This window comes from Pseudophryne corroboree, chromosome 6, assembly GCF_028390025.1.
Source record: "Pseudophryne corroboree isolate aPseCor3 chromosome 6, aPseCor3.hap2, whole genome shotgun sequence".
Classification (NCBI taxonomy): domain Eukaryota; kingdom Metazoa; phylum Chordata; class Amphibia; order Anura; family Myobatrachidae; genus Pseudophryne; species Pseudophryne corroboree.
Window position 1 is genome coordinate 805834340 of NC_086449.1, and position 17946 is coordinate 805852285.

The 17946-nt window shown below is 45.8% G+C and overlaps 1 protein-coding gene across 13 annotated transcripts in view; it reads left to right on the plus strand.

Annotated features, from left to right (window-relative positions):
- Positions 1-17946, plus strand: part of DGKI (diacylglycerol kinase iota) — a 439065-nt gene that overhangs the window by 211479 nt on the left and 209640 nt on the right. For 12 of the 13 annotated variants that reach the window (XM_063928993.1, XM_063928994.1, XM_063928996.1 and 9 more), the window contains exon 8: positions 6163-6279. In XM_063928993.1, the coding sequence (XP_063785063.1) occupies positions 6163-6279 (117 nt within the window). The remainder of the gene's footprint in view (positions 1-6162; positions 6280-17946) is intronic. The other variant, XM_063928986.1, reaches the window with a different exon arrangement.

The window sequence follows — 17946 nt, forward strand, 5'->3', positions numbered from 1 at the left end:
CAGGGGCAAACACGTTTGCTAAATTCTACAAATTTGATACCCTGGCTGAGGAGGACCTGGAGTTCTCTCATTCGGTGCTGCAGAGTCATCCGCACTCTCCCGCCCGTTTGGGAGCTTTGGTATAATCCCCATGGTCCTTACGGAGTTCCCAGCATCCACTAGGACGTCAGAGAAAATAAGAATTTACTTACCGATAATTCTATTTCTCATAGTCCGTAGTGGATGCTGGGCGCCCATCCCAAGTGCGGATTGTCTGCAATACTTGTACATAGTTATTGTTACAAAAATCGGGTTATTGTGGTTGTGAGCCATCTTTCCAGAGGCTCCTCTGTTATCATGCTGTTAACTGGATTCAGATCACAGGTTGTACGGTGTGATCGGTGTGGCTGGTATGAGTCTTACCCGGGATTCATAAATCCTTCCTTATTGTGTACGCTCGTCCGGGCACAGTATCCTAACTGAGGCTTGGAGGAGGGTCATAGGGGGAGGAGCCAGTGCAGACCAGGTAGTCCTAAAGCTTTACTTTTGTGCCCAGTCTCCTGCGGAGCCGCTATTCCCCATGGTCCTTACGGAGTTCCCAGCATCCACTACGGACTATGAGAAATAGAATTATCGGTAAGTAAATTCTTATTTTAACCACTTTAACGTATCTCTCTCAACTGGCACCCTTCTGTCTTCCTTTAAACACGGGCACTTTCCACCAATCCTAAAGGAACAATCTCTTGGGCCAGTCCCTCTCTCCAGCTACTGATATGTGTCACCCCATTTGTTTGCTTCCAAACTACTTCTGCATCCAGGGCCATCTTAACGTATCGGCACACTGGGCAGCTGCCCAGGGTCCCACAATTCTAGGGGCCAGGCAGTGAATGGCTGTCCGCATGCTGATTGGAGGATGGCTGGAGCTATCCACCAATCAGAGTGCAGTATTCTCTACCTGCCTCCCAGCCTGCAGCCAGGCAGTGAATGGCTGTCCGCATGCTGATTGGTGGATGGCTGGAGTTGTCCACCAATCAGAGTGCAGTATTCTCTACTTGCGTCCCAGCCTGCAGCCAGGCAGTGAATGGCTGTCCACATGCTGATTGGTGGATGTCTGGAGCTAATTAGAGTGCTGACATCCATTCACTGTATGGAGGCATTTGGAGAGATGGTGCAGGACTGCAGGAGGGCCCTGTTTTTTTTGTGGGGTTTCCCGTGTATGGGTGTGTAGGGGCATCAATGCATTGCTTTGCGCATGTCCTAGAATGCTGTTAAGACGGCCCTGACTGCACCCAAGGCAGCATTATATAGTGTCTCCTATATCTGGGGTATGTTTTCCAAATCTCTTAACTCTAACACGTTTATCATTTGCTGCCCAAAACATTTGGAAAGAGCCACAGGCCGTGCTAGGTATTTTGCTTGTGATTCCTTGGTACGTTCTGGAAAACATGCACCATTAGTGGTCTTTCCTGACTGGATTTGAGAAACACAGCTGTCAGAATCAGTAATGTTCCCGTCCGTCCGAGTCCACCTATGGTGCCCCGCCAGCATTCCCAAATTCATGTACAGGTTCATAAAAACACGCGAGTGGAGGGTAAATCCACTTCAGTGACGTCACCGTACAATGACGTCTTGTAACGAGCTCCACACTTGCGTATTTATCAGTGGCCGGTAATAGCTTCCCCTGCTATGTAAGCATTTGCCAGTGTGTTTATTTCAGTCGCATTGTCGCTTGTCCTACACGGAATGACTAGGTTTAAGCCTGTATTGTATGAGACGCAATTAGCATCATTGCCTGAGCATGGAAGGCCTCCGTGTTCCAGACGGTGCACAAGGGGTGAGAACGCTGTAACCAGGAATTACCATGGGGCATGCGGTGTAATGATAGTCTCAGTGTGTTCTCAAGTTAGCTATTAGTCATGGAAAGCCTACTGTACGGTATACCCACACAGCTCCAGCCTGCTGTAATTAGAGCGCTTCATGTGTTTCTGTGTTCAGAAAGAATCCCATTGTGCACAGTCACCGCCGAGCAGCCAGATCTAAATATAGCGGCCACAAGGGCTGGTTAAGTACAGACAGGAGACGCTCGCAGGTTCTAATGCAGAGGTTCTCAAACTCGGTCCTCGGGGGCCCACACAGTGCATGTTTTGCAGGTAACCCAGCAGGTGCACAGGTGTATTAATTACTCACTGACACATTTTAAAAGGTCCACAGGTGGAGCTAATTATTTCACTTGCGATTCTGTGAGGAGACCTGCAAAACATGCACTGTGTGTGCCCCCGAGGACCGAGTTTGAGAACCTCTGTTCTAATGTATGGTTCAGAGTTCCTTTTATACTTCTAACGTCACGTGCAGCTGCTTCCTCCAAGCCTTCTTCCTCCTCTTTCCATGTCCGTTATGTAATATTATACATCTTGCAGGAGTGGAAGCCTGTGGATGTAAGCTAAATGCCCTGATTCGGTGTCACAGACGATTCAGCCACATCTGGGGCCACGTTGAGCGCAGGGTGTCCTGTGTCCGCTTGTGATATTGGGGGAGATTTATTAACCTGGGGAAGGGATAAAGAAGTGATAAAGCGCAAGGTGATAGCGCACCAGCCAATCATTGCAGGTTTGAAAAATTACAGTTAGGACCTGATTGGCTGGTGCGTTATCACCTTGCACTTATCACTTCTTTTATCCCTTCTCCAGGCTTAATACATCCGCCCAATTAACTGCCGTCGCTATCAGGGAGCAACTGCACCAGCCGTAACCCTGGTGCTGGGGATCATGGCCCTCATTCCGAGTTGATCGCTCGCTAGCTACTTTTAGCAGCCGCGCAAACGCTATGCCGCCTCCCACGCGGGAGTGTATTTTCGCTTTGCAGGAGTGCGATCGCATGTGCACAGGGCCGCTCTGCGCCCCGGGCAGGAAATGGGGCGTGGCCTAATACAGGGGGCGTGGTCAATTACGCCCCCTGTACATTAAAAGCGCCGCTTGAATGCTGAGCAGTGCGCGATGACGTCATCGCGCACCGCACAGCAAAAGGTCCTCTCCACGAAGGGAAACTAGACGCTATGCGTCTAGTTCCCTTCCTGGAGAGGACCTTTGCTGTGCGGTGCGCGATGACGTCATCGCGCACCGCTCAGCAAAGTTACTCTCCAGGAAGGGAAACTAGACGCATAGCGTCTAGTTCCCTTCAGGAGGCGGACGGGGACGGGGATGGGGACGGGGACGGCAGCGGGCAGCGGAGGCGGACGGGGACACAGCGGGCAGCAGTGGCGGATCTTGCCACGGTGCGGCGCCCTCCGGATGGCGCCAGCGCCCTCCGGAAGGCGGCGCCCCGGGCAAAAGTACTGCTTGCCCGTGGCAAGATCCGCCACTGCATGTGCAGCTGAGCGGCAGCAAACACGTTTTGTGCAGAACAAGACCAGCCCTGTAGTTACTTATTCTGTGCGATGATTGCTGCGACGAAGGTCCGGGAATTGACGTCAGACACCCACCCAGCAAACGCCTGTCCACGCCTGCGTTTATCCAAACACTCCCAGAAAACAGTCAGTTGACACCCACAAACTCGCACCTGTCAATCTCCTTGCGATCGGCTGTGCGAATGGAATCGTCGCTAGAAGCAGTGCAAAACAACGATGCTCTTTGTACCCGTACGCCACGCGTGCGCATTGCACCCCATACAAATGCGTAGTTTTGCCATTTTTATAAATGATCGCTACGCAGCGAACATCGGCAGCTAGCGATCAACTCGGAATGACCCCCTATATGGATACGCTCGCCTCTGAATAGCCGCAGTTCCGTCTGCACGCTTACGTCACACTTGCCCAACATGCAGACGCCCCGTGGCCACCCAGGCACACCCACTATGCTGCAAGTGGAGAGACGGCTGAGATGCGCACAGCTTTTAATCACCCGCAGATGCTCAAAATTGCCGCATGTTGGCTTCGGCGTATGTGCAGTTACTAAGATTCACATATCCGCAGAGCTGATCTGTGTGCAACTGTGAATCAGCCCCAAAGTGTATATGCCGCCCCACACGCAATGGGGGTGGCCGTGTGGTGGGATAGCTCATTGGCACTTGTCTACACAGGAAGGGACCACTGACATCACTGGGGTATAAGACACTGGCTCAGCCGCTAGCCATGTGTACTTACGTAATATAACATTAGCAACCAATGAGTTATGAGGTAGCATTTATAGTAACATAGTAACTAAGGTTGAAAGAAGACAATTGTCCATCGAGTTTAACCTATTTGTGGTCTCCTATGCAGTCTTATTATAGGACTAGTTATTTTTATGTTAGGACTAGTTATATTAACTATAATGCGTGCCTACGCACCATAACCCTGAATATCTTTATCCAATAGGAATTTATCTAACCCATTCTTAAAGGTGTTGACTGAGTCCGCTGTTACTACTCTCTCAGGCAGGGAATTCCAAACACGTATTGTCCTTACTGTGAAAAAACCTTTTCGCCTCAATGTACGGAAACTCCTCTCCTCTAACCTAAGCGAGTGACCACGTGTCCTCTGTGCTGATCTTATAGAAAACAGGTCCCTCCCAAGCTCTGTGTATTGACCCCTTATATATTTGTAGATGTTGATCATGTCCCCTCTTAGTCTCCTCTTTTCCAGTGTAAACATGCCTAGCCTTGCAAGCCTTTCCTCGTATTCCAGCGTCTCCATGCCCTTGATTAGTTTGGTCGCCCGCCTCTGAACCTTTTCTAGCTCCAGGATATCCTTTTTATAATATGGTGCCCAAAATTGCACACAGTATTCAAGATGTGGCCTCACTAGTGATTTATATAATGGGAGTATAACACTCTCGTCCCTAGCATCAATTCCCCGTTTTATGCATGCTAATATCTTATTAGCCTTCTTTGCTGCACTCCTACTTTGGGTACTGCTGCTTAATTTGTTATCTATGTGAACCCCTAAGTCTTTTTCCAGTACAGAATCCCCTAATATTACCCCATTTAGTATGTAGGTGTTATTTTTGGTCTTACCACCACAGTGCATTACCTTACACCTGTCTGTGTTGAATCTCATTCTGCATTTTGCTGCCCATGTTTCCAGTTTAGTTAAGTCGTTCTGAAGAGACTCAGCATCCCCCTCCGTATTTATAACCTTACACAATTTGGTTGTATCAAGTACAGTCTTTAAAACGATAGGTACAAATTGATTGGTTGCTATGGGCAACACCTTCACTTGTCCTCTTCTCTCTTGTAAAGCATTGATACATCAGACATTTACAAAGAATAATATTTACCACTGTAGATCTGTTATGATGTAACATTGTTACATAATGGACAGTGATGTCTCTGTAATGGTAAAAGGGTGTGCGGTGCACACTGGCCCTTTAGTCAGGAGGGCCCCATGCCTCAGACCATGTACACAGGACAGGTTCTTACCAGATTACCCTGACTGCCTGCAATGTCTTCTCCAATGCTGCACCAGCACAGGAGAGAGGGAAGACTCAGGTTCTGTGTCTTCAGCGCATGCGCCATATTGGAGAAGACACAGATGACAATATGGTATCGCCAGCAGTCAGGTAACCTGGCGGTTTGTTGAGGTTCTCTCCTACATAAGAGAGGAGGCGCCTTAATGTAAGTTGGGTGGACCAAGTAGGCACATTGCTGATGGTTTTTCACCATCGGTACAAAACCCTCAATGCGTATAGAGGGGCCAGTACTTACCATCAGTGGGTCAACAAGCGATGTTTACCATAGACAGACTCCAATCAATGGTGGGGAAAAACCCTCCACTCACTGTCACCATCAGACCATCAACAGTTGACGTTGATGATCAATGATTAACCCTACACTGGGCTGCTCTTCCCGAGGTCCAGTGCCCAAGCAGCCGCTAACTGAAATAGCTAAGCAAGTCATGCAGCTTATGTCTACTAAACAACACTGGCCATCCCATTGTGTGTTAAAAACCCGTATAGAGCATATGTGTTACCTATGAGACTGCAAGTTTTTCATTCAGATTCCAGAATAATACTAGTCAGGGTGACTTCACTCTTAGGCATGTTTCAACAAATGCAAAGGTCAGCCAACGGCTGGCAGAGATAACATGACACACTCACTGTAAATAGTGAATACCAGTAAAAAAAAACACCCATGGTAACAGCGATATTACAGAAAAGCAAGATTATCATTATGTTGGTTCCCCCTGACACGTGCAATTCTGTCTTCCAGTTCCACAACAAGGTCACCTGTTTCCTGCTACACCACATAGAGGAGCCCTGCTCTCTGGGGGCCCATGCTGCAGTAATCGTTCCTCCAAGCTGGATCATTAAGGTGAAGAAACCTCAGGTAACTGCATGTTACTCTTTGTCTGTGAGGGTCTTTTCACCTACTCCTGTCCCGACCTTGCCCAGGACAGCACCCGTATGTATGACCCGAGTGTCACCAAAACCGCATGATTCCCATGGGACTAATCCCCTAACCCCCTTTTCTGTCCCGGTCATGTGACCCCCGTTAGTGTTGCATTGTGGGTAACTATTTCCTCGTCTGATGCCTTGTACTTAATGCAGTGGCAAAATACATCATTCCTTTGTCGCCAACCCCTCACATCCTGTATGATCCCGGAGACACCGCATCATGTTACAAGTTGTGTGACCACAAGCATGACATGTTACCCAGCAGGGGGGAGATTGATCAAAGCTTGTACAGAGGTAAAGTAGAGAGAGATAAAGTACCAACCAGTCAGCTCCTGTCATTTTTCAAACACAGCCTGTAACATGGCAGTTAGGAGCTGATTGGATGGTACTTTATCTCTGTCCACATTATCTCTCTTTAAGGGGTATATGCAATTGCGGTCAAATTCCCGAAAATGTCGAAAAACGGGACATTTTCACCCCCCCAAAAAAAATCGACAATGCAATTCAGTACTTTTCGTCAAAAAAAAATGACTTTTCAAATTCGACTTTTTGAAATTCGACATTTGACAAACTCGACATTTCTGCAATGGTACAAATGCGGCTTTTCGACAAAAGTATATTCAATTGAAGAATGTAAATTCGACAACAGTGCTTTTCGACAGTAAATTCGTCATTTTCAATCCGCCTCACTTTGCTGGCGGAATGTAATAAAATTTTTTAAAAACATGTTTTTTTTAGTGTTTTTTTTTATTGCTAATAGCATATCTATTTATATTAGAAGGGATTAGGTACTTGGTTTGTCTATTTAGGAGGCACAAGTATTATTTATATATTTAATTTTTTTTAATTTTTTTTTTAATGGAATGGGTTAAAAATCAGAAAAAAAAATGCGTGGGGGTCCCCCCTCCTAAGCATAACCAGCCTCGGACTCTTTGAGCCGGTCCTGGTTGTAAAAATAAAAATACGGGGGGAAAAATGACAGGGGATCCCCCGTATTTTTAGAACCAGCACCGGGCTCTGCGTCCGGTCCTGGTGCCAAAAATACGGGGGACAAAAAGCGTAGGGGTCCCCCGTATTTTTGGAACCAGCACCGGGCTCTACTAGCTGGGGAGATAATGCCACAGCCGGGGGACTCTTTTATATCGGTCCCTGCGGCCGTGGCATTAAAACCCCAACTAGTCACCCCTGGCCGGGGTACCCTGGAGGAGTGGGGACCACTTTAATCAAGGGGTCCCCCCCTCCAGCCACCCAAGGGCCAGGGGTGAAGCCCGAGGCTGTCCCCCCCATCCATGGGCTGCGGATGGAAGGCTGATAGCCTTTTGTAAAATGAAAGAATATTGTTTTTTGCAGCAGTACTACAAGTCCCAGCAAGCCTTCCCCGCAAGCTGGTACTTGGAGAACCACAAGTACCAGCATGCGGGGGTAAAACGGGCCCGCTGGTACCTGTAGTTCTACTGCAAAAAAAATACCCAAATAAAAACATGACACAGACACCGTAAAAGTAAAACTTTATTACATACATGCCGACACACATACTTACCTATGTTGACACGCCGACTCTGGCCACATCTCCGTCTGTCGACGTCCGGGGTACCTGAAAATAAAATTATATACTCACCTAAATCCAGTGTCCTGGTCTTTTATTTGTAATCCACGTACTTGGCAAAAAAACAAAAAACGCATACCCGATCCAGACGGACTGAAAGGGGTCCCATGTTTACACATGGGACCCCTTTCCCCGAATGCTGAGACCCCCTGTGACTCCTGTCACAGAGGGTCCCTTCAGGCAATCAGGCAGCGCCACGTCCTGGCACCCTCCTGATTCCCTATGCGCGTCTGAGCTGGCAGACAGCGCATCGCACAGCACCTCCATTAGTTTCAATGGTGGGAACTTTGCGGTCAGCGGTGAGGTCACCCGCGGTCAGCGGCTGACCGCGGGTGACCTCACCGCTGACCGCAAAGTTCCCACCATTGAAGATAATGGAGGTGCTTTGCGATGCGCTATCTGCCAGCTCAGACGCGCAAAGCCAATCAGGAGAGTGCCAGTAGTCACAGGGGGTCTCTGCATTCAGGGAAAGGGGTCCCATGTGTAAAAATTTTTTTTTGCCAAGTACGTGGATTACAATAAAAGAACCGGACACTGGATCAGGTGAGTATAATTTTATTTTCAGGTACCCCGGATTGTCGTCGACATTGGAGACGTGGACAGAGTCGGCGTGTCAACATAAATAAGTATGTATGTGTCGGCATGTATGTAATAAAGTTTTACTTTCAAGGTGTGTGTGTCCTGTTTTTATTTGGGTATTTTTTTTGCAGTAGAACTACAGGTACCAGCGGGCCCGGTTTTCCCCCCGCATGCTGGTACTTGTGGATCTCCAAGTACCGGCTTGCGGGGGAGGCTTGCTGGGACTTGTAGTTCTTCTGCAAAAAACAATATTCTTTCATTTTCAACAAGGCTATCAGCCCCCCATCCGCAGCCCATGGATGGGGGGGACAGCCTCGGGCTTCACCCCTGGCCCTTGGGTGGCTGGAGGGGGGGGGGGACCCCTTGATTGAAGGGGTCCCCACTCCTCCAGGGTACCCCGGCCAGGGGTGACTAGTTGGGTATTTAATGCCACGGCCGCAGGGAGCGGTATAAAAGTGTCCCCCAGCTGTGGCATTATCTGTCCAGCTAGTGGAGCCCGGGGCTGGTACAAAAAATACGGGGGACCCGTACGCTTTTTGTCCCCCGTATTTTTTGCACCAGGACCAGGCGCAGAGCCCGGTGCTGGTTGTTAAAATACGGGGGATCCTCTGTCAGTTCCCCCCCCGTATTTTTACAACCAGGACCGGCTCAAAGAGCCTGAGGCTGGTTATGCTTAGGAGGGGGGACCCCACGCAATTTTTTTTCGGGTTCTTTACCGTTTTTTTTTTTACCTTTTGAAAAATCGAATCAAAATCCGTCAAATGGTCCGTTTTTCGACAGCGGGACTGTCGAATCCGTTTTGTATTGAATATGTCGAATTCCGGCACCCGCCGGCCGGAATTCGACGGTCGAATTGTGTCGAATTTAAAAACGGGCGAAAAAGTGCCGCAATTCGTCCGGAGTTGCATATACCCCTAAGTCTTAGTACATAGACTCCAGAGTACCAGCCAATCAGCTCCTCGTGTTACAGGCTGTGTTTGAAAATTGACAGAAGCTGATTGGCTGGTAGTTAATCTCTCTCCACCTTATCACTCTCCAAGAATTAGTTTATCTGCTCCAATGTATCTCCAAGCTTTGATAACTCTCCCCCTATGTTCACTGCCTCCCTCCAGCCGTACCACACTCACATATAAATGACAGTGAGGCTGGCTCATTTGTTACAGTCCGGCAGGCTATTTGCTTATTCTTTACTTTTAAATTCCACAATATAAAGCTTTCGTAGTGCGTCCTCTTTATAATGCTGCATATCGTACAGAAAAGTATTCCACAGTTATCACAGTATATTATACTCTAAAGCTGGGTACACACTTGACTATATGCACCCGATATATCATCCGAACAGGCAGATCGGACGATATATCGTTCACATTGTCCAATGTGTATACACTATATCGTTAACGATGCGTTCTCCTGAGGGTGGTTAATGAAGTCCAATATCTTTAGCTCCAGCCTTGAAGTATAAAGATATTGGACAAGACTGCACCTGGATATGGGTGGATGCCGTCACTGGCGATATCGTTTATGATATTGTTCAGTGTGTATGTCCGATATCGTTAGCCTTGACGATGTTGCAGCTTATGTGCTTCGTCAGGTGTATACCCAGCTGAACACAAGGTTTAGCGTCAGTGATTAGATGCTGATGGAATGGTGAAAGCTGCATTAGTAAGCTGCTAGTCATTGTTACTAATACCTCTGCCTTGTGGCAGAAATACCTCATTTAGCAGCCCTTTCTGCCTTGTGGCAGAAATACATCATTTAGCAGCCCTTTCTGCCTTGTGGCAGAAATATATCATTTAGCAGCCCTTTCTGCCTTGTGGCAGAAATACATCATTTAGCAGCCCTTTCTGCCTTGTGGCAGAAATATATCATTTAGCAGCCCTTTCTGTCTTATGGCAGAAATATACAAATTGCATTCACAGGTTATCCCACTTATTATATCGTGGAATCCCCCGTGCATGCGATCGGGCGCCAGCAAGTGCCGAAAGAATGGAGATTCTTAACTATAACACCAATAGGCACTGCTGCTCCTAGTTATAAGGATAATTGCGTTACTTATCTAATTAACCAGAAAAAAACACTTTGCAAGGGAAAAAACCCCTGCAAAAAACCAGGAGCGCTGTGCCTATTCGTTTAAACAGACACAATTTATATATCACACTGGACACTAGATCCTTAAAATTTAAAACATTTTCTTGTTTTTATTTTTATCATAAACATAAATGTAACAAATGCTGCAGCATATATTAAAAAATATTGATAAAATTAATATCACATATTCCATACAATTCAATTCCCTAATACTCAATGTTGTTCCTTTCAAATAAGCATTAATCCATCGAGAATGTCCAATCCCACATATATATATATTTCTCGCTGAGTTTTGTGGGTTCTATTAGCTTAATTCTCACGTATATGGCTGCTTCCAAAATTTGTGTAATTTATGTATCTAGAGGCTTGATCATTGAATATGACAATAAAGTCCCGAACTACTCAGAGTGCTGAGTTTATATGTGTGCACACATTTTTCTTGAAGAAGAGAAATTATAATAAATATAGAGTTAATAATTTTCACACATTGTTGAAATCATTTCACCTCCAAGGTATTAAAGTGCTTAATATTGATCATCAGGCTCCCTCTGTTGATAGTATACCTATAATTACAGGTAGAGTGAATTTCTTTCAAGTGTCCTGATGTATTGTCAGTGTTCAGGCTCCCTCTGCTGGTATCAGCCCGTATTGCATACACACTGGACGGAGGAAGCCGCTGAGGGTGTGTTAAGGCGGAGAAACGCGTTTCCAGGGACTGTGTGAGAGACAATCACCTGCTTGACTGGTATTGTGCTGTGGATAGGATCCGTCTAGTGTGTATGCAATACGGGCTGATACCAGCAGAGGGAGCCTGAACACTGTGACAATACATCAGGACACTTGAAAGAAATCCACTCTACCTGTAATTATAGGTATACTATCAATAGAGGGAGCCTGATGATCAATATTAAGCACTTTAATACCTTGGAGGTGAAATGATTTCAACAATGTGTGAAAATTATTAACTCTATATTTATTATAATTTCTCTTCTTCAAGAAAAATGTGTGCACACATATAAACTCAGCACCTGAGTAGTTCGGGACTTTATTGTCATATTCAATGATCAAGCCTCTAGATACATAAATTACACAAATTTTGGAAGCAGCCATATACGTGAGAATTAAGGTAATAGAACCCACAAAACTCAGCGAGAAATATATATATATATATATATATATATATATATATATATGTGGGATTGGACATTCTCGATAGATTAATGCTTATTTGAAAGGAACAATATTGAGTATTAGGGAATTGAATTGTATGGAATATGTGATATTAATTTTATCAATATTTTTTAATATATGCTGCAGCATTTGTTACATTTATGTTTATGATAAAAATAAAAACAAGAAAATGTTTTAAATTTTAAGGATCTAGTGTCCAGTGTGATATATAAATTGTGTTTGTTTAAACGAATAGGCACAGCGCTCCTGGTTTTTTGCAGGGTTTTTTTCCCCTTGCAAAGTGTTTTTTTATGGCAGAAATATATCACTTAGCAGCCCTTTCTGCCTTATGGCAGAAATACATAATTTAGCAGCCCTTTCTGCCTTGTGGCAGAAATACATCATTTAGCAGCCCTTTCTGCCTTGTGGCAGAAATATAGCATTTAGCAGCCCTTTCTGCCATATGGCAGAAATATATCATTTAGCAGCCCTTTCTGCCTTGTGGCAGAAATACATAATTTAGCAGCCCTTTAAACATTTTTTTTTCTCTTTGTATCTAACTACTGGAAATATTAAGAAATGTATGTGCTAATGTTCTCTTCTTGTAGGACTGCTAAGCTTTTATATAGGCTTTAATGAGGATGTGTATACAGCCATTATGTGTGTCGCTGGTGCTGTAAATCTCCACTCAGAGTTCTCTCTGGAAGTCTTACAATCCTGATTAGAGATGAGCGTTTCGGTGTTGACTGTTCTACCCGCCAACTTATTCCAAGTTCAGATCTGAAAATGTCACCTGATTGGCCATCCAGAACACAAGAGAGCTGATTAGCCAATAGGATGGCGTTTTCAGACCCCATTGTAACCAGGGTGAAACCAAACCGCTCATCTCTAATTCTAATGGCTCACAGTTTAATTTCATTAAAAAGACCTTTGCATTGTATTCAGCTGACTATGCAGGAGAAACTGTATTTCACAGTTGGTTTGGTTTGGGCTCCCACAAGAGCGAGCGTGTCTCCCCCCCTGAAGAAGAGATTATGTGCACAGGTGGGCGGAATGCGTGGGTCAAAGAGATTCACATGTAACGCCCTGCCCACGTCACTGAGTGGTGTATTTAGCATCTTCATGCACATTGCCCTGCCCATGTAATGATGGCGGTGGTGCCCACTTCTATACATGTCCCTCCGCCACATCTCCCAGGAGGGAGTTAGGAATAGTAGGCAAGCACACTGAAAATAGTTGGGGAGTGATCAGTTTCTGGTGCCGACCCTCAATTTATAAATGAATTTAAAAAAAAAAGTGGTGCCCCCTAAGCATTGATGCCCTTTGCATGTGCCTAGCGGCCTGTGTGGTGAATATTCCGTAGTAATGACTAAGATGATATTCACTGGAGTAACTATTGTGCCCATGGATGATTTCACATACAGACATAGCGCAGCATATGGTATCACAGCACAGTCTACACTGTAGCGTCACTGGGCAGGACAGACGCATCACACAGACAGCTGTGTGACATTCCTCACATCTGAGCTAGAGAAGCCAGAGAGTTACATACTGTACTCAGGAGGAAACATACTTCCAGCTATCTGCTATCTGGGGAGTACTTCATCTTATACCGGATCATCGCGGCTAATCGTCAGGAGGAGCTCTCAGTCTCAGTGCTGGTCACACAGATAATGGCCTTTAATTGCATTCATACATATTTTCACACTCTGAGTTAAGTGTTCTTCATTATACATTTATAACATGGAAAGTCTGATAGACGATCCTGGATTTAGTCCACTACCAGAACGTTATTGATCCTGGACTACTTCCTAAATTTCACACTTGCCCCTCATTTTCATGGAGAGTTCTCCTGGAAATGTCCCTACTTTTCTGTCTTTACCAAAGTCACAGTAAAAAAAAAAACTATTTTGTACATTGAATTCAATGATATTTATCTGTTCTTATTCTTTGGGTTCTGTAAGTTAGTAATTATTGAACAGGAGTATTTAAAAATGAATACCAATTTCAATAAACATGCAGTGCTGGGACTTGTAGTGCACCATAGTGCATCCAGACAGTACCTGGTGATACGTACTCACATGCCCTTGAAAGACCGTAAATTATTTACTGTCAGCCATGACATTGCAATCCCATATCTGCTTCTAGGTCAATGAGAAGAGGAATAAGTAGGATGGATAGAGAACTCAGCGGGGGCTGTTGACCCGGGGAACAGAGCAGAATTGGGGAAGATGCACATGCTATAAAGCCAGCTCCCCCTACTGCCCACATTTAAATATTCCCTTTAAATCAGGGTTAGGGAACATCTATCTGCTGTGGAACTACACATCCCAGCATTCCCTGCCCCAGTTTTAGCTTGCCCTAACAGCAAAACTGTGGCACTACATGCTGGGATATGTAGTTCCACAGCAGCTGGCGTACCACACTTCTTTTCGACCAGATCCCATTGAATTATATTCCCCAAACTATCAGCCATTGGCAATAAGTAATGATTGGAAACAACATGTAATGAGATGTGAGGTTGTTATAATCATTTGCACTTATAGAGACCTAATGAAAATGTACTAAACAACTAATGTGAGACAGACGACATCTGCGGGAAATACGATTCATCTCTCTGAGTGGTATCTAGGTGAAAATCCTCATTTGAGGGTAAAGAGACGGAAATATTGCAAAGCATTGGGAATTTTTGGCCTGCTGAACGTTCAGTCATGTCTGCGGCTGATGGGGGCCAATCTTCCTGCATGCCTGAGTCACTGGGTCACCTGCTTGTGTAAGAGCTGTGTGCATGTGTGGGCTTATAACCAAGCTGTTTGCTAGTCACCACTATTAAAGTACACGGTACACCTAATATACAGTATGATCCAATAGGTAAAGACACATGTAACTCATAAAGCTCTTGTTAACTGCTTAGTCTAGTGAGAATTTTCCTCTGCAGTATGTTGAGAGTCTGCTGTTCAGCACAACCCTGCACAGTGGATTTATCATTTAGTTTGGACACTTTCATTTCTAGACCCCTCAGACAATGTCTGAGCAATCAGTTAATATCCTGATGAGATCACATCAGGATCCAGAAAGCTAAAAATATTAAGTGGTTAATGTGGCATTTATCACATACAGGGGGAGTGGTATCAAAGCTTGGATATAGATAAAACGGAGAGAGATAAAGTAACAACCAATCAGCTCGTAACTGTACTTTTTCAAACACAGCCTGTGAAATGACACACACTGATTTGTTGGTACTGTATCTGGTTTGATATACAGTATCTCCCCCAGAGAGATTTGGCAAAAGGTACAGCCTTTCCTTTACTAGTAAAACTCCTAAAACTAAATTATAACGCAGCAGTGCCATCTTATGGTAGAAGTGGGTCACAGCAGGACAGACACGCGCATATTTTTCTCTGTGAGTTTAGATTTCTAGACCTGAGGATTGAAAGTCTTTGTTTTAGCCTGCATTCGGCTGCAATATTTAGCATTCTTCCAGGTAGAATTTGGCATTTAACGTTCCCCGTCCCACTCTAGTCTTCTCATGCAGTGTCACGCCAGTTCTAGTACCAGACTTTTTTTGCCAAATGGGATTTTTCAAACATACTATGGCCCAGATTTATCAAACCTTGGATAGTGTAAATAGCATGAAGATAAAGTACCAGCCAATCAGCTCGTAACTGCCATTTCACAGGCTGTGTTTGAAAAATGACAGTTAGGAGCTGGTTGGCTGATACTTTATCACCGTCCTATTTATCACTCTGCAAGGCTTGATAAATCTTGGCCATAGGGAGTATTGGTGTAGGATAAAAAAAAATAATTGCTCATATTTGGAAGTACAGTGGTTTGTGTTTTAACAGCCTTACTATTTGGTAAACTTGGATTTCAGCACTGAACCGTTAATACAGTTTCTGTTACATAAAATAAACTAAATTAGCACATACTGTGTCACAGGAGCTTGCTCTGGTAGGAGGGGTGTAGACAATTTCAAACATCTGTAATTCTATCTTGGTATTTAATTTCTAAGTCGGACCTCTGTGAAATAGGGAGGACAGGTATAAAAAAAAAGAAAGAGAATGAGTGGGCGTGGCTTAATGACACCATTTGTGTCACCAAGTGGGCGATGTGGGCATATGATGTCATCATCTTTTAAGTTTACACCCACCTTTCAGGCCAAGGAAAGGGTTTACGGGAGTTTAGCCTGCTCTCCGGGAAGTACTGGAGGTTTCTGTAAAACTGAGGGTCTCCTAATACATTCCTGGAAAGCAAGTGTTACATGTTACCTTTTCTTATTGGATCACTTTGTGTTTGAGGTTTGTTGCATTACGTATCGGATTATTCACCTGATAGTAGTTAGTACCTCATGATCTGACTTTCTGAGAATCTTTGTTCATACACACAGTTCTTCTTCCTATTGAACTTTATAGTTTGACATATTACAGCGTTTATTTCATCCTCATGTACCCAGAAAATTGGAATATTTCTCTAACGTCCTAAGTGGATGCTGGGGACTCCGTAAGGACCATGGGAATAGCGGCTCCGCAGGAGACTGGGCACATCTAAAGAAAGCTTTAGGACTATCTGGTGTGCACTGGCTCCTCCCCCTATGACCCTCCTCCAAGCCTCAGTTAGATCTCTGTGCCCGAACGAGAAGGGTGCACACTAGGGGCTCTCCTGAGCTTCTTAGTGAAAGTTTTAGTTTAGGTTTTTTATTTTCAGTGAGACCTGCTGGCAACAGGCTCACTGCATCGAGGGACTAAGGGGAGAAGAAGCGAACTCACCTGCGTGCAGAGTGGATTGGGCTTCTTAGGCTACTGGACATTAGCTCCAGAGGGACGATCACAGGCCCAGCTTGGATGGGTCCCAGAGCCGCGCCGCCGGCCCCCTTACAGAGCCAGAAGGCAGAAGAGGTCCGGAAAATCGGCGGCAGAAGACGTCCTGTCTTCAACAAGGTAGCGCACAGCACTGCAGCTGTGCGCCATTGCTCTCAGCACACTTCACACTCCGGTCACTGAGGGTGCAGGGCGCTGGGGGGGGGCGCCCTGAGACGCAATAAAAAACACCTTGGATGGCAAAAAATGCATCACATATAGCTCCTGGGCTATATGGATGCATTTAACCCCTGCCAGAATACATAAAAAAACGGGAGATAAGGCCGCCGATAAGGGGGCGGAGCCTATCTCCTCAGCACACTGGCGCCATTTTCCCTCACAGCTCCGTTGGAGGGAAGCTCCCTGTCTCTCCCCTGCAGTCACTACACTACAGAAAGGGTTAAAAAAGAGAGGGGGGGCACTAATTACGCGCAGTATTAAATGATACAGCAGCTATAAGGGGAAAAACACTTTTCTCTAACGTCCTAAGTGGATGCTGGGGACTCCGTCAGGACCATGGGGTTTAGCGGCTCCGCAGGAGACAGGGCACAATAATAAAAGCTTTAGGATCAGGTGGTGTGCACTGGCTCCTCCCCCTATGACCCTCCTCCAAGCCTCAGTTAGATTTTTGTGCCCGGCCGAGAAGGGTGCAATCTAGGTGGCTCTCCTGAGCTGCTTAGAATAAAAGTTTAAGTTAGGTTTTTTATTTTCAGTGAGTCCTGCTGGCAACAGGCTCACTGCTACGAGGGACTTAGGGGAGAGAAGTAAACTCACCTGCGTGCAGGATGGATTTGCTTCTTAGGCTACTGGACACCATTAGCTCCAGAGGGAGTCGGAACACAGGTCTCACCCTGGGGTTTGTCCCGGAGCCGTGCCGCCGACCCCCCTTGCAGATGCCGAAGTTGAAGAGGTCCAGAGGTCCAGAAACAGGCGGCAGAAGACTTTCAGTCTTCATAAGGTAGCGCACAGCACTGCAGCTGTGCGCCATTGTTGTCAGCACACTTCATACCAGCGGTCACTGAGGGTGCAGGGCGCTGGGGGGGGCGCCCTGGGCAGCAATGTATTATACCTTTTTTATGGCTAAAATACATCACATATAGCCCTTGAGGCTATATGGATGTATTTAACCCCTGCCAGATCTCACAAACTCCGGGAGAAGAGCCCGCCGTTTTAGGGGGCGGGGCCTATTCTCCTCAGCACACGGCGCCATTTTCCTGCTCAGCTCTGCTGTGAGGAAGGCTCCCAGGCTCTCCCCTGCAACGCACTACAGAAACAGGGTTAAAACAGAGAGGGGGGGCAC